The 21,749-nt window shown below is 37.6% G+C and overlaps 1 protein-coding gene across 5 annotated transcripts in view; it reads left to right on the top strand.

Annotated features, from left to right (window-relative positions):
- The window catches only part of GPCPD1 (glycerophosphocholine phosphodiesterase 1), a 188,837-nt gene that overhangs the window by 68,413 nt on the left and 98,675 nt on the right, over positions 1–21,749 (top strand). For 3 of the 5 annotated variants that reach the window (XM_020985418.2, XM_020985429.2, XM_020985423.2), the window contains exon 20: positions 395–2,116. In XM_020985418.2, coding sequence (XP_020841077.1) covers positions 395–536 — 142 coding nt within the window. In that variant the 3' untranslated portion in view covers positions 537–2,116. Of the gene's footprint in view, positions 1–394; positions 2,117–21,749 lie in introns of those variants that run through there. The other 2 variants (XR_002324264.2, XM_020985406.2) reach the window with 1 other exon arrangement.

The raw sequence follows: 21,749 nt of genomic DNA on the forward strand, positions 1-21,749 counted from the left end.
ATTGGTAACTTAAAAAAAACTTTTGTGGAGTATACCTACTATTTTCAGAAACTCTTTCTCCCCTCAGGTCATATAACTTTCAGGTTTATTAACATAACTCTCATGAAGTTTATAAAAAATTGATAAACATTGGTAAAGTTTAGGATTTCTGTTACAGCTATTCTTTGACTAGTTGTTATTGAGTATATTTTAATTTGAATTTACTAAAGGAACTGTAAGTGTTCTAAGTTTTTAGAATTATAGACATACTTTTCCTTCAAGAAAATGTATTTTTAAATTTTTGGAAATACTTTATCTACAATTGAGTTTTACTAAAAGTTGTCAAATCTTGCAAATTCTGTGCAAATCATGAAATCATAATGGTTTTATTTGTGTTTGTTTTTTACCTTCATAGGATTTATGATTCGATGCCTGAACAGCCAAATATATTCCAGGTAGAGCAGCTGGAGCGTCTAAAGAAAGAATTACCAGAGCTCAAGAGTTGCTCATGCCCCACTGTTAGCCATTTTGCCTATACACCGCATGTGTGTATGTAGGTCACACAAGTCTGCCAAATAGTATAGCTAACTTAAAGAATGCTTAATCCTTTATTGCACAGAGGCCTTTTAAGGTCATATACTGCTACTTGGGATATGTAGTTTTCATCATTCAGCACTGCTTATGCCTTTTGGTTTTCTCAGCCAAATGAAGCAATAACTAAGTATTTTACTATTCCACTACAGTTCTTGCTAGAATTTCAAATATTCTTGGCCAGGTATAATTAGTAAAGAGTCTCTGCCTATAAGAAAAAAAAATATGAGTGGCTGGTAAACCTCAGAAAACAAGATTCAAGTTTTAAGCATTTTTAAATTTAAAAGAGTAGCACTTTAGGATCTGTAAAGATAACATATAGTATTGATATGCTTGTTAAACTTTTTGTTTGAGATCTAAAATCATTAGCACTGGAGGAAAATGACTATGCATAATTATACCTGACCATGGAAAAAATAAGTACCTCAAATGCATGCATTTGCACTGGTGGTTCCAACTGTACAAATATTTGTGCCATCTGTGTATGTTTCTTATGTGGACCATCATGCACACAAACCATTTTTGTTCAGTATGAACCTTGAGGCTGCTGCCATTTTCCCACTCAGCCAGATATATACCTGTGTAAAAAGCCTTGGGGTAAAAAAGTGAATTTGTATAACATCTCCAGAAGTTGTTTTGCATTAACTTGTCAGATTTTAAATGCAGCAGATAATATAATATCTAAAATATGAATGAGTCATTGAAGACATTTCTGCAGCTTTAAAAAATATTGCACATATCTTCAGTGAAACATCACATGATGTATAAATTCTACTGAATGCATGCTTCAGGTTTTAAGCATGAAATTATACATGTTTACCATAAGTCCTTGCATCCTGTGGTGCTAGGTAAGTGTGAGAAGGTGATAAGGACTAAAATAAAAAATTTTTGTTGCTGAAAAATAAGCCTATTTCTAGGCAATTTAAATTTTGCTTACCATTTAAAGTGTGTCTTACTACTACAAGCAGTTCTTGCTTTATGTGAATTTGCATTACTCAAATTCAGCTGCCAGTCGGTGAGGCTCAGGAGCTTCAGATAGCATCAGGGGTAGTCGGTGGGTGACATTAGTAGCTGCCTACCCAGGGGTCCTCTGTTCCAGGCACTGAAGCCCATCAGGCTGCAGGGCCCCAGGCAGTAGGCCATGTGGACCCCTTCAAGGGGAGGGGGAAGGTCTATGGAATGGTCCACTTATGTCAATCGAGAACTACCTATTACATGCCATCAGCTACTCTGTGTGTGTGTGTGTGTGTGTGTGTGTGTGTGTGTGTGTGTGTGCGTGTGTTAGAAGTTGTCTCCAAATGAAATAATAAATGTCCTGAAATCTCAGCTCTGTATTAATTGGTTAATGTAAATCATGTGTATAATTTATTCATAAATGTCATGTATAAGCTCTTGCTAAATATGTATGCATGTTCTTAGATTGATACTTCTAAGGTTTTTTCATTGGTAGGAGATTGTTAAGACACAACTGTAACTTACGAATCAAGTGTTACTATATGATAAATGACAGATTTGTTTTATTTCATTATAAAGTATTTCAAGAAGATGTTTTCATAGATTCTGTTTCATGGAACTTCTATGAAAGCAAGTTGAAAATCTGAGTGTCTGTCTCTGAAAGACATGACTTACATTGCACCTAGTTATTTTCTCTGTATTATTTGATGTCCAGGGTTTATTCATTCATCAGCATATATTAACTACAATTAAGATTCAGTTAAAATTCAGCAAAAAAATCCTGAAACCAAGTCACAAAAGACAACTTGTTTTCATTATAAAACCTAAACATCCTATTATTTTCATTTATTAGCACTTTATGATTTAGAAGTACTTTAGACAATTCAGTTTTCTGAAAAGGGATGCTACTAGGTAGGATTTTAGTTAACTTGTACTTAGGGAAAATTTTAGTCAGGAAAAAGTTATGTATGTTTTTTAATGTGACATACAATTACCATACCATAATTTAGCTCAGGTTTGTGGGTGGATAGATGCTTTTACTGCCAGGCATGCAAAGAAATTCCAAAACATACAAATAACTATGAACATTGAACATATTTTCAGTGTCACTGAAAGCTAATCTCAGAGAAAAGGTACTAACAGCTGTGAAGACCAGCTTCAAAGACTTCCTTAAAAAGGTGAGATTTGAGTAGAGTCCTGCAGGAATCCAGGAGGCAGAGGAGAGAACATTTTAGGCATGAAAGACAGCCTGTGAGGAGACGTGGAATAAGGCAATGGAATGGTGTTTTGAGACAAAGAGCAAAAAAGCCAGGGTAGTTGACTCAGAGTATGCAGAGGAAGAGAATAAGCATTTGTATAGCACAAATCTCACTTGATACAACCCTATGAAGTAGGTGCTATTAATATCCCAGGACATTTCTATCTGAGGAAACTGAGGCAGACAAGTTAGATGATTTACCCAGCATCACAGAGCTAGTATAGTGTCTGAGTTCACATTTGAACTCTGATCCTCCTACCTTCAGGCCCACAGCTTCATCCACTTTACCAGCTGCTTTTCATAGAAAAATAAAGTTTAAGAAGACTGGAAAGAAAGAAAGAAGGCAGGTTGTAAAATATTTGAATGCTAAATCTTAATTTTTTATATTTTAATATTTCATTTTGGAAATAATGGGGATCTAGTGGAATTTGAATAGGGGAGTGATGTAGTCAGAACAGTACTTTAGGAAAATCACTTTGGTAGAGTTGGTGAGTTGTAGTGGGAGGAGACTCGAGGCAGAGATTTTAACCAGAAAGCTAGTTATGGACCAGGCTTAGACCAAGGTTGTCATTGTATAAGTGGAGAGGAGATGTATATGAAAGATGTAATGGTAGAAACAAGACCTGACAATACATTAGATATGTATTGTGGAAATGAGGAATTAAGGATGACACAGGTTTCAAAACTGAGAGAATAGTAGGGGACTAATAAAGTTAGGAAAAGGGGAGGATTTTGGGGGGAAAATAAGAGTTCTGTTTTGGTTATATTCAGTTTGTAATTTCTGTGATCCTATGATTCCACCATGAATCTTAAGTTGCTATGGTAAACTCTAGATGGAAAGGAAAAATTTAAATTTTATGGAAAGAAGGGAATTTGGAAGGATGCCAAAGAGTAATTTTGTGTTTATTCTGATGTGGGTAAGTAGAATTAAAATCATTGCTACCAATTTTTTTTTAAATGATAGGGGGACCTCTTTCTAACACCAAATCTAGGATGTCCTGTGGCATATATTCATTTGTATCTTTCATTTCTCAAGTCTAGCAACAAGCATTTATTAAGTATCTCCTATGTGGTAATGAAGCCAAAAATGAAAATGGTTATTTGGCCTCCAATGAGCTTATGTTCTATATGGGGAGACAACATCATTAAATCCTAACTCAGACACTTACTAGCTGTGTCTGGACAAATCTATCCTTCACTTCCCGTATCTATAAAATGAGGAAGTTGGACTCAGTGGCTTCTAAGACCTATTCCAGCTCTAAAACTTATGATCCTATGTATATATATTGGAATATACAAAATAATACAAGCTTAAGTTTTAAGGAAGAAGGCACTAGCATTTGTGAGTAGCCTTCTTTTGAGGTGGTGTTTGAGGTCACCTTAGAAGGAAGCTGGGGATCAGTAGGAGAAGGTATAGTATGAAGACAGCCATTGGATAGGCACAGATACTAGAGATAAATGTCATGTATGAAAAACAATAAGAGGACCTTTTTGCCTGGATTGTAGAGTTTATGAAGGGGAGTAATTTGAATTGGACTAACAGGATAAGAGGGGAGAAGGTTGTGAAGAGCTTTGGATGCCAAGCAGGGGTTTATATTTGATCCTCTTCAGTTATTAAGTTCCTATGATGTGTCAGGCATTTTGCTAACTGCTAAGAATAACAAAAGAGGCAAAAGCTTGCAAGGAAGACATATACAAAATACATACAAAGCAAGCTATATACAGGATAAATAGGAAATATTAAAAGAGGAATTAGGGTAGGCTTCATATAGAAGGTGGTATTTTAGTTGGGCCTTAAAGGAAACCAGAGAGGTCAGTATTTGGATCAGAGGAGGAAGAGCATGGGAGACAGCCAGAGCAGAAGCAGGCAAACCCACCAACAGGCTACTGTAGTAGGCCAGGTGTGAGGTGATGAGGGGCCTACCCTAGAATGGTAGCAGTGTCAGGGGAGAGAAAGGGGCATATTTGAGAGGTGTTGCAGAGGTGAAATTGACTGGCCTTGGCATCAGATTGGATATGGGAGTGAGAAGGAATCCAGGATGACCCCTAGGTTGGGATCATGAGGGACTGGGAGGATAATGTTGCCCTTTACAGTAATAGGAAAGGCAGTTGGAGATGTGTGACTGGAGTTCACCGGAAAGACTGGAACAGTAAAGCCACTTGAATTTACTGAACAGGGTAGTAGCATGGTAAGACCTGCACTTTAGGAAAATCACTTGGATAATTATATGGAGAATGGATTAGAATGGGAAGAGACTAGAAGTAGGAAAACTAATTAGGAGATTACTGTAATGATCCAGGTACGAGGGGCCTAAGTGGTGGCTGAGTGTATGGAAAGAAGAAAGAAGATGTATATGAGAGAGATTATAGAGGTAGAAATAGTAAGGTTTATTAATTGAATGGATATGTGGAGTGATAGTGAGAACTTGATGCCACCAAGGCTGTGGCTGAGTTACTAGAAGCATAGTGATTTCCTTGAATTTTGGAAGTTGATTAAGCTTGGGGGAGAGGATAAATTCCATGATTTCATCCGTAGATGCAGATTGTAACCCCTGCCTTCATGAATTGCTGTGGTTGAACAATTTCATCACGTTTGTGGACCAGCTTATTTTCTAATTCTCAAAAAAACTCCCAAGTGCTTTCTTACCTTGTTTCCCCTGCTTTTAATATTCTGCCATGTTGTGTGTGGTAGGTACTTCAGAGCAGGAAAATGGTGATGGGAACTGTTAGGGGTGTGCTGATTCCCTTTCATCCCTATATAGAAATGTATCTGTTCAGCAGAGCAAGGTGTGACTGGTAGTGTCTTGAGACATCCACCAAGCCTTAAGGGGCCCAAATCCAAGTAGGTCTTTTATGCCCTTAGAGGAGCAAAACTTCATGTCAGTATGACCAGAGGCTACCAGGAAGCTGCATCAGGCCAGGTTTAATCCTTTGCGCAGTGTCAGTTATGTTTCAGGGAGAACTTTGCAACTTTCCAATAAAAAACTTGTATAACATGTTGGGGAGAGACCGGTTTGGGGGGTGGGAATGGGGAAAAGGAACTCTCATAGGGAGTGATCCTATCACATAACCCCATGTTGGCAAGGTCTTAAGGCTTGTCCAGAGGAATTTCCATTTAAATGCTTTTAGGGCTTTTGCTGAACAATACTTGGATAAAAAAAAATAAAAAATTTAAGGCAAAAACAATACATACGGAACAAAAATAAATTTTATAAGCTTCCTTGAAGGAGCCACTATAAGAAAATGAAGAAAAATGTGCCTGAGAGAACAAAATCCAGAAATGCTAGGCTCTTCCTCCTATTTGCAGAGGACACAAGTCTCAGAAACATGGCCCATGTGGTGGGTGATGCTAGTCTTTGCAGTTCACGTGTCTCCAGATGCAAGGCAGTGATGTGAGCAGGAACAGTACAAGGAACATCAGGTATACCACCAATGACACCTCCATCACGGTCAACAATTCTGCGTGAGGGTCAAGTCAACAAGCAAGTTTCTATGTGCTAGGCACTGTGCTGCAAAAATAGTCCTTGCTCCCAAGGACCTTATAATCTAATGAGAGTGTGATGTAAACTGGGTACAAAGAAGATATATATACACAATAATTTGGAATTACAGAGGAAAGGCACTAGCACTACGGGGAATCAGAAAAGGCTACTTACAGAAGTGGGGTTTTAGTTAAAACTTGAAGGAAGCCAGGAGGCAGAGATAGAGAAAGCATTCCATGCATGGGGGACAGCCAATGAAAACATCAAGGAGACAGAGGCCAATGTCACTGGATCACAGGGTATGTGTAGGGAAGTAAGGTGTAAGAAAAAAGGAAGAAACCGGGTGATGGGTTTTAAAAACCAAATAGGGAATTTAATGTTTTATCCTGGCAGTAGTAGGGAGCCACTGGCATTTATGAATGGAGAGAGTGGAGGGGAATGAGGTAACTTGATTAGACCAGAGCTTTTTCATAGCTAAGTGGAAGATGGGCTGGAGTGGGAAGACACGTCAGGGAGACCACCAGGGTGTTAAGGTATTAAGAGCCTGCTCCAGGGTGTCAGAGCAGGGAATGGGGCATATATGAGAGGTGTTATGAGGATAGAAATGATAGGAATTTGCAATTGAGGGATATGAAGTAGAGAGTGGAATCAAGGATAACACCTAAGTTGTTGTGAACTTGGGTGACTGGGAAGATGGTGGCTCCTTCAAGGAAGCTCAGTCAGTAGAGAAGTTAGAATGAGGGGGCGGTTTTTGGGGAAAGATGATGAAATCAGATTTATACATCTTGATGTCTATGAGACATCCAGTTTGAGAAATCCAACTGGCAGTGAAGATGTGATACTGGATGTTAGAAGATAGGTTGGGACTGGATGAATATATCTGAGAATCAACACAGATAATTTAATGCAGAACTGAAGAGATAAAATAGAGGATACAGGACAGAGCCTTGGAGGATACCCATGGTTAATAGTTGTGGCCTGAATGAAAGTCCAGGAAAGAAAAATGAGTAGTCCAACAGGTGGGAAGAGGGCAAGGAGAAAAGTCACTAGAATCTAGAGACAAAAGATTTGTAAGGAGAAGTGAGGGATTGACAGTGTAAAACAAAATTGCAGAGAGGTCAACAAGGGCTGAGGATTAGGAAAAGGTCTGTAGACTTGGCAGTTCAGAAATCACTGTTAACTTTGGAGGGAGCTATTGCAGTTGAACAATGAGGTTAGAAGTCAGACTGCAGAGTTAGGAATGGAAGTGGGAGCACTGACCAGTTGGCCTCAAGCTAAGCCATGAAAGGAGGGGGTAGGATTTACCCTGGCAAGAAGGGCCACCTCATGTGAGATGGGGTGAAGGATATAGTAGGGGAAGACGTCTGAGTAATGAGAGGTGAGGGTGGGAGAAAAGGGAGCTGTCTGTGAATAGCCTAATTTTTTTTTTCAGTGAAATGAGGTAAGACTTAGTTGAGAGGGGTTCCTTACACTAGGTTATGGGAAATGAGTAAGCTGAGGAACTGAGAAGTTAGAGTATTTGAAGGAATATCAAGATTTATGAAGTCCCCTGATATGAGGCAGGAGTTGGAGATGAGGAAAAAAACTGAGACAGGCACTGAACTAGTGTCCCAGAGATTGTTAAATAATTGTTACCAGAATCTTGATTGGGTGATAAATATGGGTTATCTATAGTAAAAATGTTCAAGAGGTCCCACAACTTTTTCCAGGAGCTAAGATGATACTGTAGCACTTCTAATGCTACAAAACATCCAGTGTTCTTTGGCTCACACCCCCAAACTCACCCCTCCCTGCAAGACATGATGGGAATGATACTGAATATTTGACCCCTTAGGGGCTTTGGCAAAAAGGCTGGTGCCTTCTTTCACAAGGGCTAAAGAAGTACTCTCCCTCCCCTTAATCCAGGGACTCAAAATTACCATGAAGTCAGCTGGAGTATCCCCTGTCTTTCAGGTACACAATCACCATAATTATATAGTGACAATTTCACTTTCCCCATGCTGTTAGAAAACAAGAGACCTCCCAACAATCTCAGAAGAAAGAAAGCTTGCCAATGAACATCTGAGCTATTCTTTCTCCCAGGCATGTGAAGCCCCTGAAGGCGGCAAAGACCTTGACATCCAGGGTATTTCCCTAGGAAGGTATAAAGAAGGGGCAGAGAGCTGGGGGTTCTGTCCAAAAGCTGTCTATTCTTACCAGAATCTTACCTGAATCAAAAACTATTGGACTGGAGGAGGGTCCTTACCCTTCCTAATTCCCTGCTTATCTCCAATTTATCCTGTATGTATAGTAGTATATCTTACTTATACATAGTTGTTTGCATGTTCTCCCCATTGTGAGCTCCTTGAGGGCAGTACTGTTTTTGCTTTTCTTTGTATTCCCAGTGCTTAGCACGATTCCTGAATATGAGAGACATTTTAATAATTGCTTATTGCCTCCCTAAGGCAGAGATGATTTCCCACAGACATGACTTAGAGGTTGGATACCATTTGGGCAGTGAGGTGCATGTTAGCAAGGGCAGAACTCTTGCCCAGAAATGGTAAGAGGACCATTTTGTGATGGCTCTTTAATCACAATCTGTTGTCATTGCACTTATTTCTCTGCCTAGCAACCCCAAATGCTCTTCTTTGTCCTCACTGTGCTCTTCAGTCATTCAACCCCTCAGTCCTTACCCTATGTGGTGGCTGTACTTTCTTCTCTTCTCCACCTTGACCTCTTGGTGAACCCATTCAACTGCATTGTCCTTTAGAGTCCTTTGCCCCTAATCTTTGCTGTGCAAAGTCTCAGCCTTGGGCTACTCCCACTTTCCATTGCCTTTCCACCTACTCTCATGCTGAACAAAGCTGGAGAAAATCATAAAACCATGCTAATTAGGTCCATTATAAATTTGTGTTATGTAATCTCAAATGGGCCCTCACTATGGACTCACTATCCACCTCACTATAGAGGTCTTTCCAAACCTTTTCATCCATCCTCCAATCTCCTATAGCATCCTTGTCTCACCTTGTCATCTGTGAACTTTGCCTTATGTTTCCCTGAAAAAAAATTTGAGGCCATTTGCCAAGAGCTATCTCTTCTCCCTAACTCCACATCTTATATCACTCAGTTTGGCCACTATCTCCCTCATCCATGTCTTATGTGACAAGACAAACCTTTCTACTTACACAAGGGAACCAATTCCATCCCATTTTTTCCAGAAAAGCATGCCCTCTATCATCTTTATTCTCTTACTAATAATCTTTGGTCTTTCCTATCTACTGTTTGCTCCCCTGTGACTTACTAACACACTCATGCCTCTCCCATCTTCAAAAGACCCTCTAATATATCTTTCCTCCCTTCTGTGGCTAAACTTGTGAAGGTACTATACATACCTCCACAACCTTTCTTCTCGCTTTTTTTTTTTAACTCTCTACAATCTGTCTTTGGAGCTCAACATTCAACAAATAATGCTCCTTTTAAAAATCAGTACTCCAAACATCTATTTTCTTTTTTTTTTTAATTTTTATTTCCAGCTCTAAATTCTTTCCCTTCCTCACCCATTGAGAAGGCAAGAAATACAATACCCATTATACATATGAAGTCATGAAAAACATTTTCAAAAATAAAGAAAATAATGTACTTCAATCTGCACTAAGAATCTATCAGTTCTCTCTCTGGAGGTGGATAGCATTTTTCATCATGAGTCTTTTGGAAAATGTTATGGATCGTTGTATTGCTTACAATAGCTAAGTTTCATAGATGATTATTATTACAATATTGCTGTTACTATGTATGACATTCTTCTAGTTCTGCTCACTTCACTTTGCATCAGTTCATATAAATCTTTCCAGGTTTCTTTTTTTCTGAAACCATCCCCTTCATCATTTCTTATATCAAAATAGTATTTTATTACAATCATACACCACAGTTAGCAGTGATCTCTGAATTTCCAAGTCCAATGGCCTTTTTCTTACTCCTTATCCTTCTTGATCCACCTGCTGCCTTTAAAACTGTTTTCCTTTGATACTCTTTTATCTTTAGATTTTCATAATACTACTCTCTCCTGGTTCTCCTGTCTGCTTCTCAGTCTTCTTTATTGGGTCTTCTCGATCATGTCCAGTAACAGGGCTCTTTCCTAGGCCCTTTTTTCTTCTCCCTTTATTCTATTCCCACTATTCACTTGATGATCTCCTAAACTCCCATGGATTAAATTATCATCTCTATGCTGATGATTCTCAGATCTACTTATCTAGCCCTAGCCTGTGTCCTAACCTCCAGATTTCATCTCCTGCTTATTGGACATTTTGAACAAGACGTTTCATATTTATTTAACTCATATTTAACTCAACATCTCCAAAACTAAACTTGTTGTTTTTTCCTCCTAAACCCTCCCCCCATTCTGAATTTCAGTATTACTTGAGGTCACTACCATCCTCCCAGTCACCAAGGTTCACAACTTATATGTCCTCTACTCCTCACTTTTTCTCACCTCTCCCATATCTATCAGTTACCAAGTTCTCTTAATTTTACCTTCATAACATCTCGTGTATGCCCCCTTCTCTAGTCTTATGGTGCCACCATCATGATTCATGTCCTCATCACCTCATGCCTGTACTACATCAATAGCCTTCTTCTGATTGTTCTTCCTGCTTCAGGTCTCTCTCCATTCCAATCCATCCTCCAGTCAGCTATCAGATTGATCTTCCTAAAGTTCAGGTCTGACCATGTTACTCGTCCTTCCCATTTAATAAACTCCAATAGCTCTCTGTCACCTCCAGGATCCCATGTATAAAATCATATGTTTGGCATTCAAAACCCTTCATAACCTGTCCCTCTTTACCTTTCCAGTCTTCTTACACTTTATTTACCTTCGTGTACTCTTCAGTCCAATAACACTAGACTCCTTGTTTCTCAAACAAAATGCTGTGTCTTTGAGCTGTGTATTTTCACTCTGGCTTTCCCCCTGCTTGGAATTCTCTCCCTCTTGGCTCCTGGCTTTTTTTCAAGTTTCAGCTAAATTCCCATCTTTTTTTAAGAGGAATTTCCCAATCTTCTTTAATGCAACTTTCTTTCCTCTGTTTATCTCCAACTTATTCTTAATGTATCTTGTTTATACATGGTCGTTTTCATGTTATGTCCCTCATTAGACTCTGAGCTGGAGAGTAGAGACTTTCTTTTTGTTTTTTAAAATTTTTTTTTGTCACCATCACTTAGCACAATGCCTGGCTCATAGGAGGATCTTAATAAATATTTGTTGACTTGGCTTACATGACATTTTATTTAAGATTTGAAAAATCTTACATGTTGTGATCTCATTTGGTTCTCACAATAATTCTGGGAGGTAGGTAGATAATGTTGGATTTGGTGTCTGGAAGACTCAGGTTCAAATCTAGCCTCAGACACAATTACTGTCTGTTTCAATTTCATCTGTGAAATGCAGATAGTAATAGCAACTACCTCTCTGAGCAAAAAACAACAACAATAGGTAACATTTACATAGCTCCTACTATGTGCCAGGCAATGTGCTAAATGCTCACACATCAACTTTGGGAGGTGTGTGTGTATAAAATATCTCTTGGCAAAGATACTGGTGGTTTGCCATTTCCTTCCCCAGCTCATTTTACAGATGAAGAAAATAAGTAAAGAGAGGTTAAGTGACTTTCCCAGAATCACACAGCTGGTAAGTGTCTGAGGGTGGATTTAGACTCAGGGCTTTCTGACTTTAGGCCAGTGCCACCTAGCTGTTCTGATAAAATGAGACAATATTTGTAAAGCTCTTAACAAATCTTAAAGCACTAACTATTCTTATTGTAGTTCTTGAAGAAGACCTTTCCACTTATGCCCTATTAGCTCCTGGTGCCTTACTTTCAAGGGTTACCTTCTACCTGTTCTGTATTTACCTTGTATTACTAATTTATGTCTGTATGTGTATATGTGTCATACATTGTGTATGTATATATATATATATATATGTATATATATATATATATAAAATACACCTATATATGCATATATATTTAAAAAGTAAGTAACAGTAAATGAGTGTCTAGAACTTCCCCATGTAAACTTCTTCAAGGACTATTTTTACTTTTTCTTTGTATTTCCAGCATTTAACAATGTCTGGGACATACTAAGTGCTCAATAAATGCTTTTTGATTTTGTATTGATTAATTGATCCACCTTTTCAGGTGGCCTGATGAAATGATTGCTTTGAAAGTACTGAGTACTCTTTGTTTAGTCATTTCAGTGATTTCTAACTCTTTGTGACCCCTTTTGGGGTTTTCTTGGCAAAGATACTGGAGTGGTTTCCTTCTCCAGTTCATTTTTACAGATGGGGAAACTGAGGCAAACAGGGTTAAGTGACTTGCCCAAGGTCACACAGCAAGTAAGTATACTCCAAGCCTGGTGCTCTCTCCACTGTGCCACCTAACTGCCCTCACTGGGTACCCTTTGTTATTCTTCAATTGTTTCAGTCAGGTCTGACTTTTCATAACTCCGTTTTGGGGTTTTCTTGGCAAAGATATTGGAGTGGTTTGTCATTTCCTTCTCCAGCTCATTTTTGCAAATGAGAAACCGAGGTAAACAGGGTTAAGTGACTTGCCCAGGGTCACACAGCTGGTAATGAAGATGAGTTTTCCTGACTTCGGGCCCAGCACTCTATCTACTGTACCACTGAGCTGCCCCAGTGAGTACCCTACAAATGCCAAATATTGGAAATAAAAGTAGAAAGAAAGAATTCAAGAGCTCAAAGCGATTTTAGAGACTAATAGGATATTTCCCTGTTACATTCAAAATCACTATTTTGCCCTTCATAGTTTCACCTGTAAAAATTAATCACAATTGTACAGGGAAACAGCATGAGAATGTAAGCCAAATATCTCACAAGAAATGTAGATCTAGTCACTAAATGAACAACTTTAGAGCTAAAGTGATGATTAATGAACCAAATCTTACAAAAATTTACCAAATCTACATTAGGAAGAGGGATTCTATCAGAATCCCCAGAAAGAAACATTCATTTATATTCCTATTCATACATGGTAAACCAGGTGAGCCATTTAGATTCTGAGAAAAGTATTATTTACTCTTCTTTCCTGTAAGGAAAAAACACAGGGGGCAGGGCAGCTAGGTAGTGCAGTAGATAGAGCACTTGCCCTGGAGTTGGGAGGACCCGAGTTGAAATCCAGCCTCAGACACTTGACACTTACTAGCTGTGTGACCCTGGGCAAGTCACTTAATGCCAATTGCCTAAAAAAACAAAAAATAAAAATGAGGAAGGTTAGATTCAATATCTTGAGGTCTCTTCCAGTTCTAAATCAGCAATTCTATATGAGATATGTGCAAAAAAATACTATATAATTCACTTATCACATGATACTTACCAACTGTATGACCCTGGGCAAATCACTTAACCCTGATTGCCTCACCAAAAAGCAAAAAAAAAAAAAACACAAAACAAAACAAAACATAGGATATTAGACCCTTGAGGTCAGAGACTTAGGAGACTGTCATGAATATTCTTTGAAGCACCAGGATAGTGAATGTTCAAAAATCAAAATATAACCTGGAAGATTTCCCCTTCCCCTACTACCTATGGCAGATGGACCTCATGGTTCTTGTTTTTCTGTACATAGTATGCAGTATTGGTTTTATTGTCTCAGAGAAAAGCAAATGTTATTGTTCAATGGAAAGAGCGCTAGAAGGCTAGGTGTAACTGAGCCTGTAGCTGTCTCTGTGGAAAAAAAGGCTGGAGTTAGCTCTTCTGAGGCCAGTTGCTTCATACATCTGTAATCTTTGTTCTTTACAGCATGTTTAAGGAAACCCATCCCCTACAGAGGCAAAGGTCAGGGTGATGGTAAGAGAGAAAGTCACTCCTAAAGAGGAGAGTTGGGAAAATGGGCTTCTGTCCATATGAAGGTGGGGGGCAGGCAGCCAAGAGGTAGTAATCATTTGTACTGCTTACAACCCTTCATCTTCTGCCCCACAAACCACTAGACAAGTACAGTTGCATCTTGGTTTCTCTTGGTCTGATTCAGTGGGCCTATTTCTGCTTTTGGGAGTTATAAAGGTATGAATCAATAAAATACGATTTCTAGCTACAAACCCTTATGCTATTCTCAGAAGTTACGACTGTTTCTCTCTATCTCTATCTCCTTTCTCTTTTCTCAGTAGCTAGTATTTATATGGCACTTTAAGGTTTGCAAAACACTTGACAAATATTTTATCACCACAGCAGCTGTTGGAGGTAGGTGCTATTATTTTCTGCATTTTACAGGTGAGGAAGTAGACGGAGGGTAAGTGAATTCTCCAGGATCACACAGCTAGTGTCTGAGGCCATATTTGAATCATATCCTCCTCTTCCCTATACATAGCCACCCCATTTACTCACTTTTCTCAGTGGCATTTAATCCCCAAGCACATGCACACACACACACACACACACACACACACACACACACACACACTCACACACTGTTGTTCATCTTTTGTTCTTAAAGATGACCAATGACATCATGATATTGAAGTCAAGGTTTGGTGTGTTCCACTGTGGCTGACCAGTCCAATATGAGCTTGGAAAACTACCACAGCTTTGGCACAAATAGTCCATTTGAACGTTTGGAATGGAGATATCTTTAGATCTGCACATTTCATGTTTCCTTTGTGCTACTGTGATTCCGCTTTGCTCATAGAGCACAGCACCTTCTTTGATGCAGGCGTGCCATGCTGGGCGTAAATCAGTACATTTCTAATGAATATAAGGTCTTAGAGAATGGGGTTTCTTTTAAAGCAAGTGGCAAAGCAGAAAGCAAACAGAATTTTAACAAATAAGGACTGGTAAAGATTTGTCTCACCCTAGAAAGAGAACAAGCATACAAGAGGAAAGGGTAAAAGATGGAAATACTGAATTTGTTGAGTTCTATCTCTGTAGCACTTTGGGTATAGAACTCTGTTGCTCTGTGTGGCTTGAATTCAGCCCTGATCATGTAGTCCCAATATCAGTGTCAGCAACTTCTTGATCTTTATACCATAATGCCTGATGCCACATGGGCAGGGAGGCTATGGAGATAGTCCAACCCCTTTAGTCCTTGAGTCAGGGTACACTGGACATTTTTGTCCTGATGCAAGGTTATTCATCTCTAGTGTCTGCTCTAACACCTTGACCGAGGGGATGCTATGGCATTTCTGATATAGAATTATTTCAAAATAACCACTGGGTATTGAGATATTTTAAGGCCTTTAGCTATGAGGATTTGGTGAATTAGAGTCTCTTGAATTCAATGTTCTTTATCATTGTTCTTTCCAAAACAGGATTATTTGATGGGGGTGTATTGAAGTGGGTGGGCAGCTAAGTGGCACAGTGGATAGAGTGCTTGGCTTAAAGTCAGGAAGACTCATCTTCCTGAGTTCAAATCTGGCCTCAGACACTTACTAGCTGTGTGACCCTGGGCTAGTCACTTCACCCTGTTTTCCTCAGTTTCTTCATTTGTGAAAAGAGCTGGAGAAGGAAATGGCAAACTGCTCCAGTATCTTTGCCACGAAAACCCCAAATGGGGTCACAAAAAGTTGGACATGACTGAAAATGATTGAACAGCAACAAAAACAACAATATTGAAATGGGTAAGAGGGGATGGCTTCTGGAAGTGAAGAGAAAAGGATAATCTTTATTTTTCTATGAGTGGTAATTTATATGGGTTATTCAGCCCCATGGTCTCAATGGATCTGGATCTTGGGTTCAAATTGTGGCAATTTTCAATAGCAATTTACATCTCTGCATGTTTTTTGCTCCTACCCATTTAGAAAACTGGGAACTTAGGTATTCAGCCATTTAACATGCTAACAGATCCTGGCAAGAAAGAGTACTAAAATACTAAAACATTCATTTACTGAAAAAATGAATATTGAAACAATAACAACAAAATTTTAGCCTGCATCTGCAGTGATGAGGAGTCTTCTATGTCTGCCCCTTCCTCTCCCTTGAGTATTTTGGGTTCAGAGCCCTCCAAAACTCTGAAAACGAAGATGTGAGACCATGTTTCTTTCTGCAGTAGGAGGTTAGTATTTATAACATATAGCTTTGGTATCCCTAGAAACTGCTCCAGCCAGTATTTGTAGCTTTTCTCTCTTGTTCTGAATCACTACTATTTCCAAGTAGCATCTGATTTGTTTTCTTCAGGGGGTATTTATCACTCACTTGGCCACTGCTATCCTCCCCACCCTGGCTTATCTCTTCCACATAAAACCAGCAACGACCTCAATTTCTCATCCATCTTTCAAGAATTCTCTCTACCAATCAACCACTCTTCTATGAATGTGTAGTCTCATGGGAAATGAAGTCTTTCCCCCCTGATCAAAGCGGGAGCATTATGGACCCAGGCATGCTGGGAAGTGTAGTCGTTTGTCTCTGCCATGTGTGCTATAGTTATATGCATTACAAGCTTTTTTTTTTCAAACATCAGATGGTGAAGTCACTTATTTCTCCTTTCTCCCTCAATCACTGCCCAGCATCAGGTGTGTGGCACTTTACATATTTATTCCTTGGTTTTTGAAATCAAGAGAAATGTTGCATAATTAGGTTGCTGGTATCTGTAAAGGAGTCCTTTAATGATCTCAAAGTCCTCTACTGCTGTTTACTTATTTAACAGGCAAAACATTATTAAAGAAAGAAACTGGAAACAATAAGTTTTACTTCTGCCCTTCTTTAAATACTGTTTCTATTTTGCTTATTGAATTGCCATTGTGGAATTCCATGGCAAGTAGCCAACATTTAATAAACAAAACACAAAGTCTACCAGAGAGAGGTGGGGCAGATGCTCAAACAGCTGACCTGATGTTGGCATTACTGCTTCTGCTACTAGGGAGAGTGTCCACTATACACTGAGCACTGTGTCCATCTGGTTCCTGGCTTGTCCACCAAAAAGCTGCTGATGTCTCCTGTCTGCCTGTCGCATATTCAGCAATGAAGATCACACTGCTTCTCTCCAGATCATGAAAACTGTTGAGGAGAGTTGGGAAGGAGAATAATCAGAGACTCACCAGGAAAAATGCAAGTGAAATAGGATTGGTCTACCTGACCAGTTCAATGAGTACCATGGTCAGCCCTTCCATACCTAATGTAAAAACTTAGTCCTAGTTGTGAGTGGGTGCTCTTTTTGAAGTATTGAGCCTGAGGTGGCCTGGTCTTATACCTCACTAACTGAAGTATCTTCTCCCCTCCTTCCTCCTAATGTCCCTATTTAAGTGGCAGGCACCACCAATTTTGCGATCATTTTTATCTCTGCCTTCTCATTCACACCCTAAATCTAACCAATCACCAAATCTTTTACTGGATCTCTATAATATCTTTCACATCTAGTGCCCTCTTTCTACTCCTACTACAACCACCCTTGGGATGGTCTTCATTACTTCTCACCAAACTATTGAAATAGCCTTTTTTTAAAAAAAAAGTTATTTTTTAAATGTTCATTTAATTTTTTTGAGTTCAAATTCCCTCCCTCAAGCTTTTCTTCCATTGAGAAAACAAGCAATATATCATCAATTACACATGTGAAATCATGCAAAACATTTCATATTAGCCGTGCTGCAATAATAACAACAACAAAAAAAGTGAAGAGTATTTTTCAATTTGCATTCAGAGTTCATCCATTTTCTCTAGAGGTGGATAGCATTTTTCTTTTCTTTTTTCTTTTTAGTTTTCAACATCCACTTTTACAAGATTTTGAGTTTCAAATTTTTTCTCCCTCCCTTATACCATTCCCGCCTCCCCAAGGCGGCATGCAATCTGACATAGGTTATACATGTACGATCATATTAAATGTATTTCCACATTAGTCATCTTATGAAAGAAGAATCAGAACAAAAGGGAAAAACCACAAGAAAGAGAAAAAAAAGAGAGAAAATAATATGCTTTGATCTGTATTCAGACTCCATAGTTCTTTCTCTGGATGTAGATAGCATTTTCTGTCACGCATCTTTTGGAATTGTCTTAGATCGTTGTATTGCTGAGAACTAAGTCTATCAATGTCGATCATCACACAATGTTGCTGTTACTGTGTACAGTGTTCTTCTGGTTCTGCTCACTTCACTGTGCATCAGTTCATGTAAGTCTTTCCAGGTTTTTCTGAAATCTGCCTGCCCATCATTTCTTGTGGCACAATAGTATTCCATTACATTCATATACTACAACTTGTTTAGCCATTCCTTAATTGTTGGGCATCTCCTCAATGGTGGATAGCATTTTTCATCATGAGTCCTTTGGAATTATGTTGAATCATTGTATTGATCAGAGTTCTTATAGTTGATCAATGTTAAATATTGCTGTTACTATGTATGATATTCTCCTGGTTCTGCTTGCTTCACTTCACATCAATTCATACAGGTCTTCCTAGATTTTTTGAAACCACTCCCCTTTCTATAATTTCTTATAGCATAATAGTATTTCATCACAATCATACACCACAACTTCTTCAACCATTCCCCAATTCTTTGCCAACAAAAAACAAGCTGCTATAAATATTTTTGTACATATAGATCCTTCTTTTATCTCTTTGGGATATGACCTAGCAGTGGTATTGCTGAGTCAAAGGTTATGTACAGTTTTATGGGCCTTTGTGTATAGTTCCATATTGTTCTCAAGAATGGTTGGACTAGTTCACTACTCTACCAACAGTGCATTAGTGTCCCCTTTTTCCACCTCCCCTCCAGCATTTGTAATTTTCCTCTTCTGTCATGTTAACCAATTTCATAGATGTGAAGTGGTACCTCAGAGTTATTTTAATGTGTTTCTCTAATCAATAGTAATTTGGAGCATTTTCTCATAGATAGCTGTGATCTCTTCTGAATACTGCCTGTTCATATCCTTTGACCATTTGCCAATTGGGGAATGACTTTTATTTTTATAAATTTGGCTTACTTCCTTGTATATTTGAAAAATGAGGCCTTTATCAGAAAAACTTGCTGTAATTCTTCCCACCTACCTGTTTCTTCCTATTTTTCTGGTTTTGGCTATATTAGTTTTGTTTGTGCAAAAAATTTGAAATTTCAGGTAATAAAAATTATCCTTTATACTTCTGTGACCTTCTCTATCTCTTGTTGGTCATAAACCTCTTCACTTATCCATAGATCTGACAGGTAAAATTTTCCATGCTCCCCTAATTTGCTTGTGATATCACCCTTTATACCTAATTCATGTATGCATTTTGACTTTATCTTGATATATGGTGTGAGATATTGGTCTAAGCTAAGTTTCTGCCAAACTGCTTTCCAATTTTCCCAGTAACTTTTGTTAAATAATGAGTTGTTGCCTCAAAAGGTTGAATCATTGGGTTTATCAAACACAAAATGACTATTGTTATTTACTACTGTGTATTGTATACTAAATATGTTCCATTGATCCACTACTCTCTTTGTTTTTTTAGCCAGTACTAGATTGTTTTGATGATTACCATGTTGTAATAGAGTTTGAGATCTGGTAGCGCTAAGCCACCTTCCTTCACATTTTTTTTTTCATGGATTCTTTTGCTATTCTTGACTTTTTGTTCTTCCAAATGAATTTTGTTAACTATTTTTTTCTAGCTCTATAAAATTTTTTTTTGGTATTTTGAATGGTATGGCACTGAATAAGGAAATTAATTTCAGTAGGATTGTCATTTTTATTATATTGGCTTGGCCTATCCAGAGCAATTAATATATCTCCTATTGTTTAGCTATGTCTTTATTTGTATGAAAAATGTTTTGTAATTGTGTTCCCTGGATTTGTTTTGGCAAGTTGACTCCCAATTATTTTTATATTGTCTACAATCATTTTAAATGAAATTTCTTTTCTATCTCTTCCTGCTGGGGTTTATTGGTGATATGTAGAAATACAGATGATTTATGTGAGTTTATTTCATATCCCACAACTTTGCTGAAATTATTAATTATTTCAATGAGCTTTTAGTTGATTTTCTATAATTCTCTAAATATACCATCATATCATCTGCAAAGACAGTTTTGCTTCCTCATTGCCTATTCTTATTCCTTCAATTTCTTTTTCTTTTCTTTTTGCTATAGCTAATATTTCTTATACAATATTGAATAATAATGATGATAATAGACATCCTTGATTCATCCCTAATCTTACCAGGAAGGCTACTGGTATTTATCCCCATTACAGATAATGCTTGGTTTTAGGTTTTAGATAGATAGATACTTATTATTTTTTTAAAAAAAGACTCCAATGATTCCTATGCCTTCTAGTGTTTTTAATAGGAATGGGTGTTATATTAATTATGTCCAAGGCTTTTTCTGCATCTATTCATATGATCATATGACTTTTGGTTTTCTTATTGATATGCTGATAGTTTTCCTAATATTTAACCAGCCCTGCATTTCTGGAATAAATTTCACCTTGTCATAGTGTAGGATCTTTATGATATATTGCTGTAATCTCTTCACTGGTATTTTATTTAACAACTTTGCTTCAATATTCATTAGGGAAATTGCTCTATAGTTTTCTTTCTCTGTTTTTATTCTTCCTGGTTTAGGTATAAAACCATATTTGTATCATTGAGGAAATTTAGTTTGATTTCTTTACTCATTTTTGCCAATAGTTTGTATAGTATTAGAATTAATTTTTCTTTAAAGTTTTGGTAGAATTCACTTGGAAATCCATTTCTTAGAGAGTTCATTAATGGTTTGTTCAATTTCTTTTTCTAAGCTGGATTATTTAAATATTTTATTTTTTCCTCTGTTAATTTGGGCAGTTTATATTTTTGTAAATATTCATCCATTTCATTTAAATTGTCAGTTTTCTTTGCATAAAGTTGGGCAAAATGGCTCTCCTACAACTGCTTTAATTTCATCTTCTTTTAGTGGTGCATTCATCCTTTTCATTTTTGATACTTCTAATTCAAATTTCTTCTTTTTTAAAAGAAAATCAAATTAATCAGTGGTTTATCTATTTTATGGTTTCTTCCCATAAAACCAGCTCCTAGTTTTATTAGTTTGATGGTTTTTTAAACTTTCAATTATATTAATCTATCCTTTAATTTTCAGGATTTCCATTTGAGTGATTAATTGGGGATTTAAAATTTGTTCTTTTTCTAGTTTTTCTTTAATTGCACACACAATCCATTGATATGTTTCTTTTTTAGATGTAAACATTTAGAGATGTAAAATATCCCCTAAGTATTCTTTGGTTGCATCCCACAAATTTTGGAATGTTGTCTCATTGTTGTCATTCTCTTTAATGAAATTATTGATTGTTTCTATGATTTGTTCCTTGACCTACTCATTCTTTATGATTAATTATTTTGCTTCCATTAATTTTTAATCTTTGCTCTTAAGGCCCTTTATTGAATGGAATTATTATTGCATTATGGTCTTAAAAGAGTGCATTTAATATTTCTGCTTTTCTGTGTTTATTTATGAGGTTTTTTAATACTTTAATACATAGTCAGTTTTTGTGAATATGCCATTTACAGCTGAGAAAAGGTATATTCCTTTCTACTTCTATTCAGTTTTCTCCA

The sequence above is a fragment of the Phascolarctos cinereus genome, unplaced genomic scaffold (assembly GCF_003287225.1).
Source record: "Phascolarctos cinereus isolate Bilbo 61053 unplaced genomic scaffold, phaCin_HiC Scaffold_2;HRSCAF=192, whole genome shotgun sequence".
In the NCBI taxonomy this organism is placed as follows: domain Eukaryota; kingdom Metazoa; phylum Chordata; class Mammalia; order Diprotodontia; family Phascolarctidae; genus Phascolarctos; species Phascolarctos cinereus.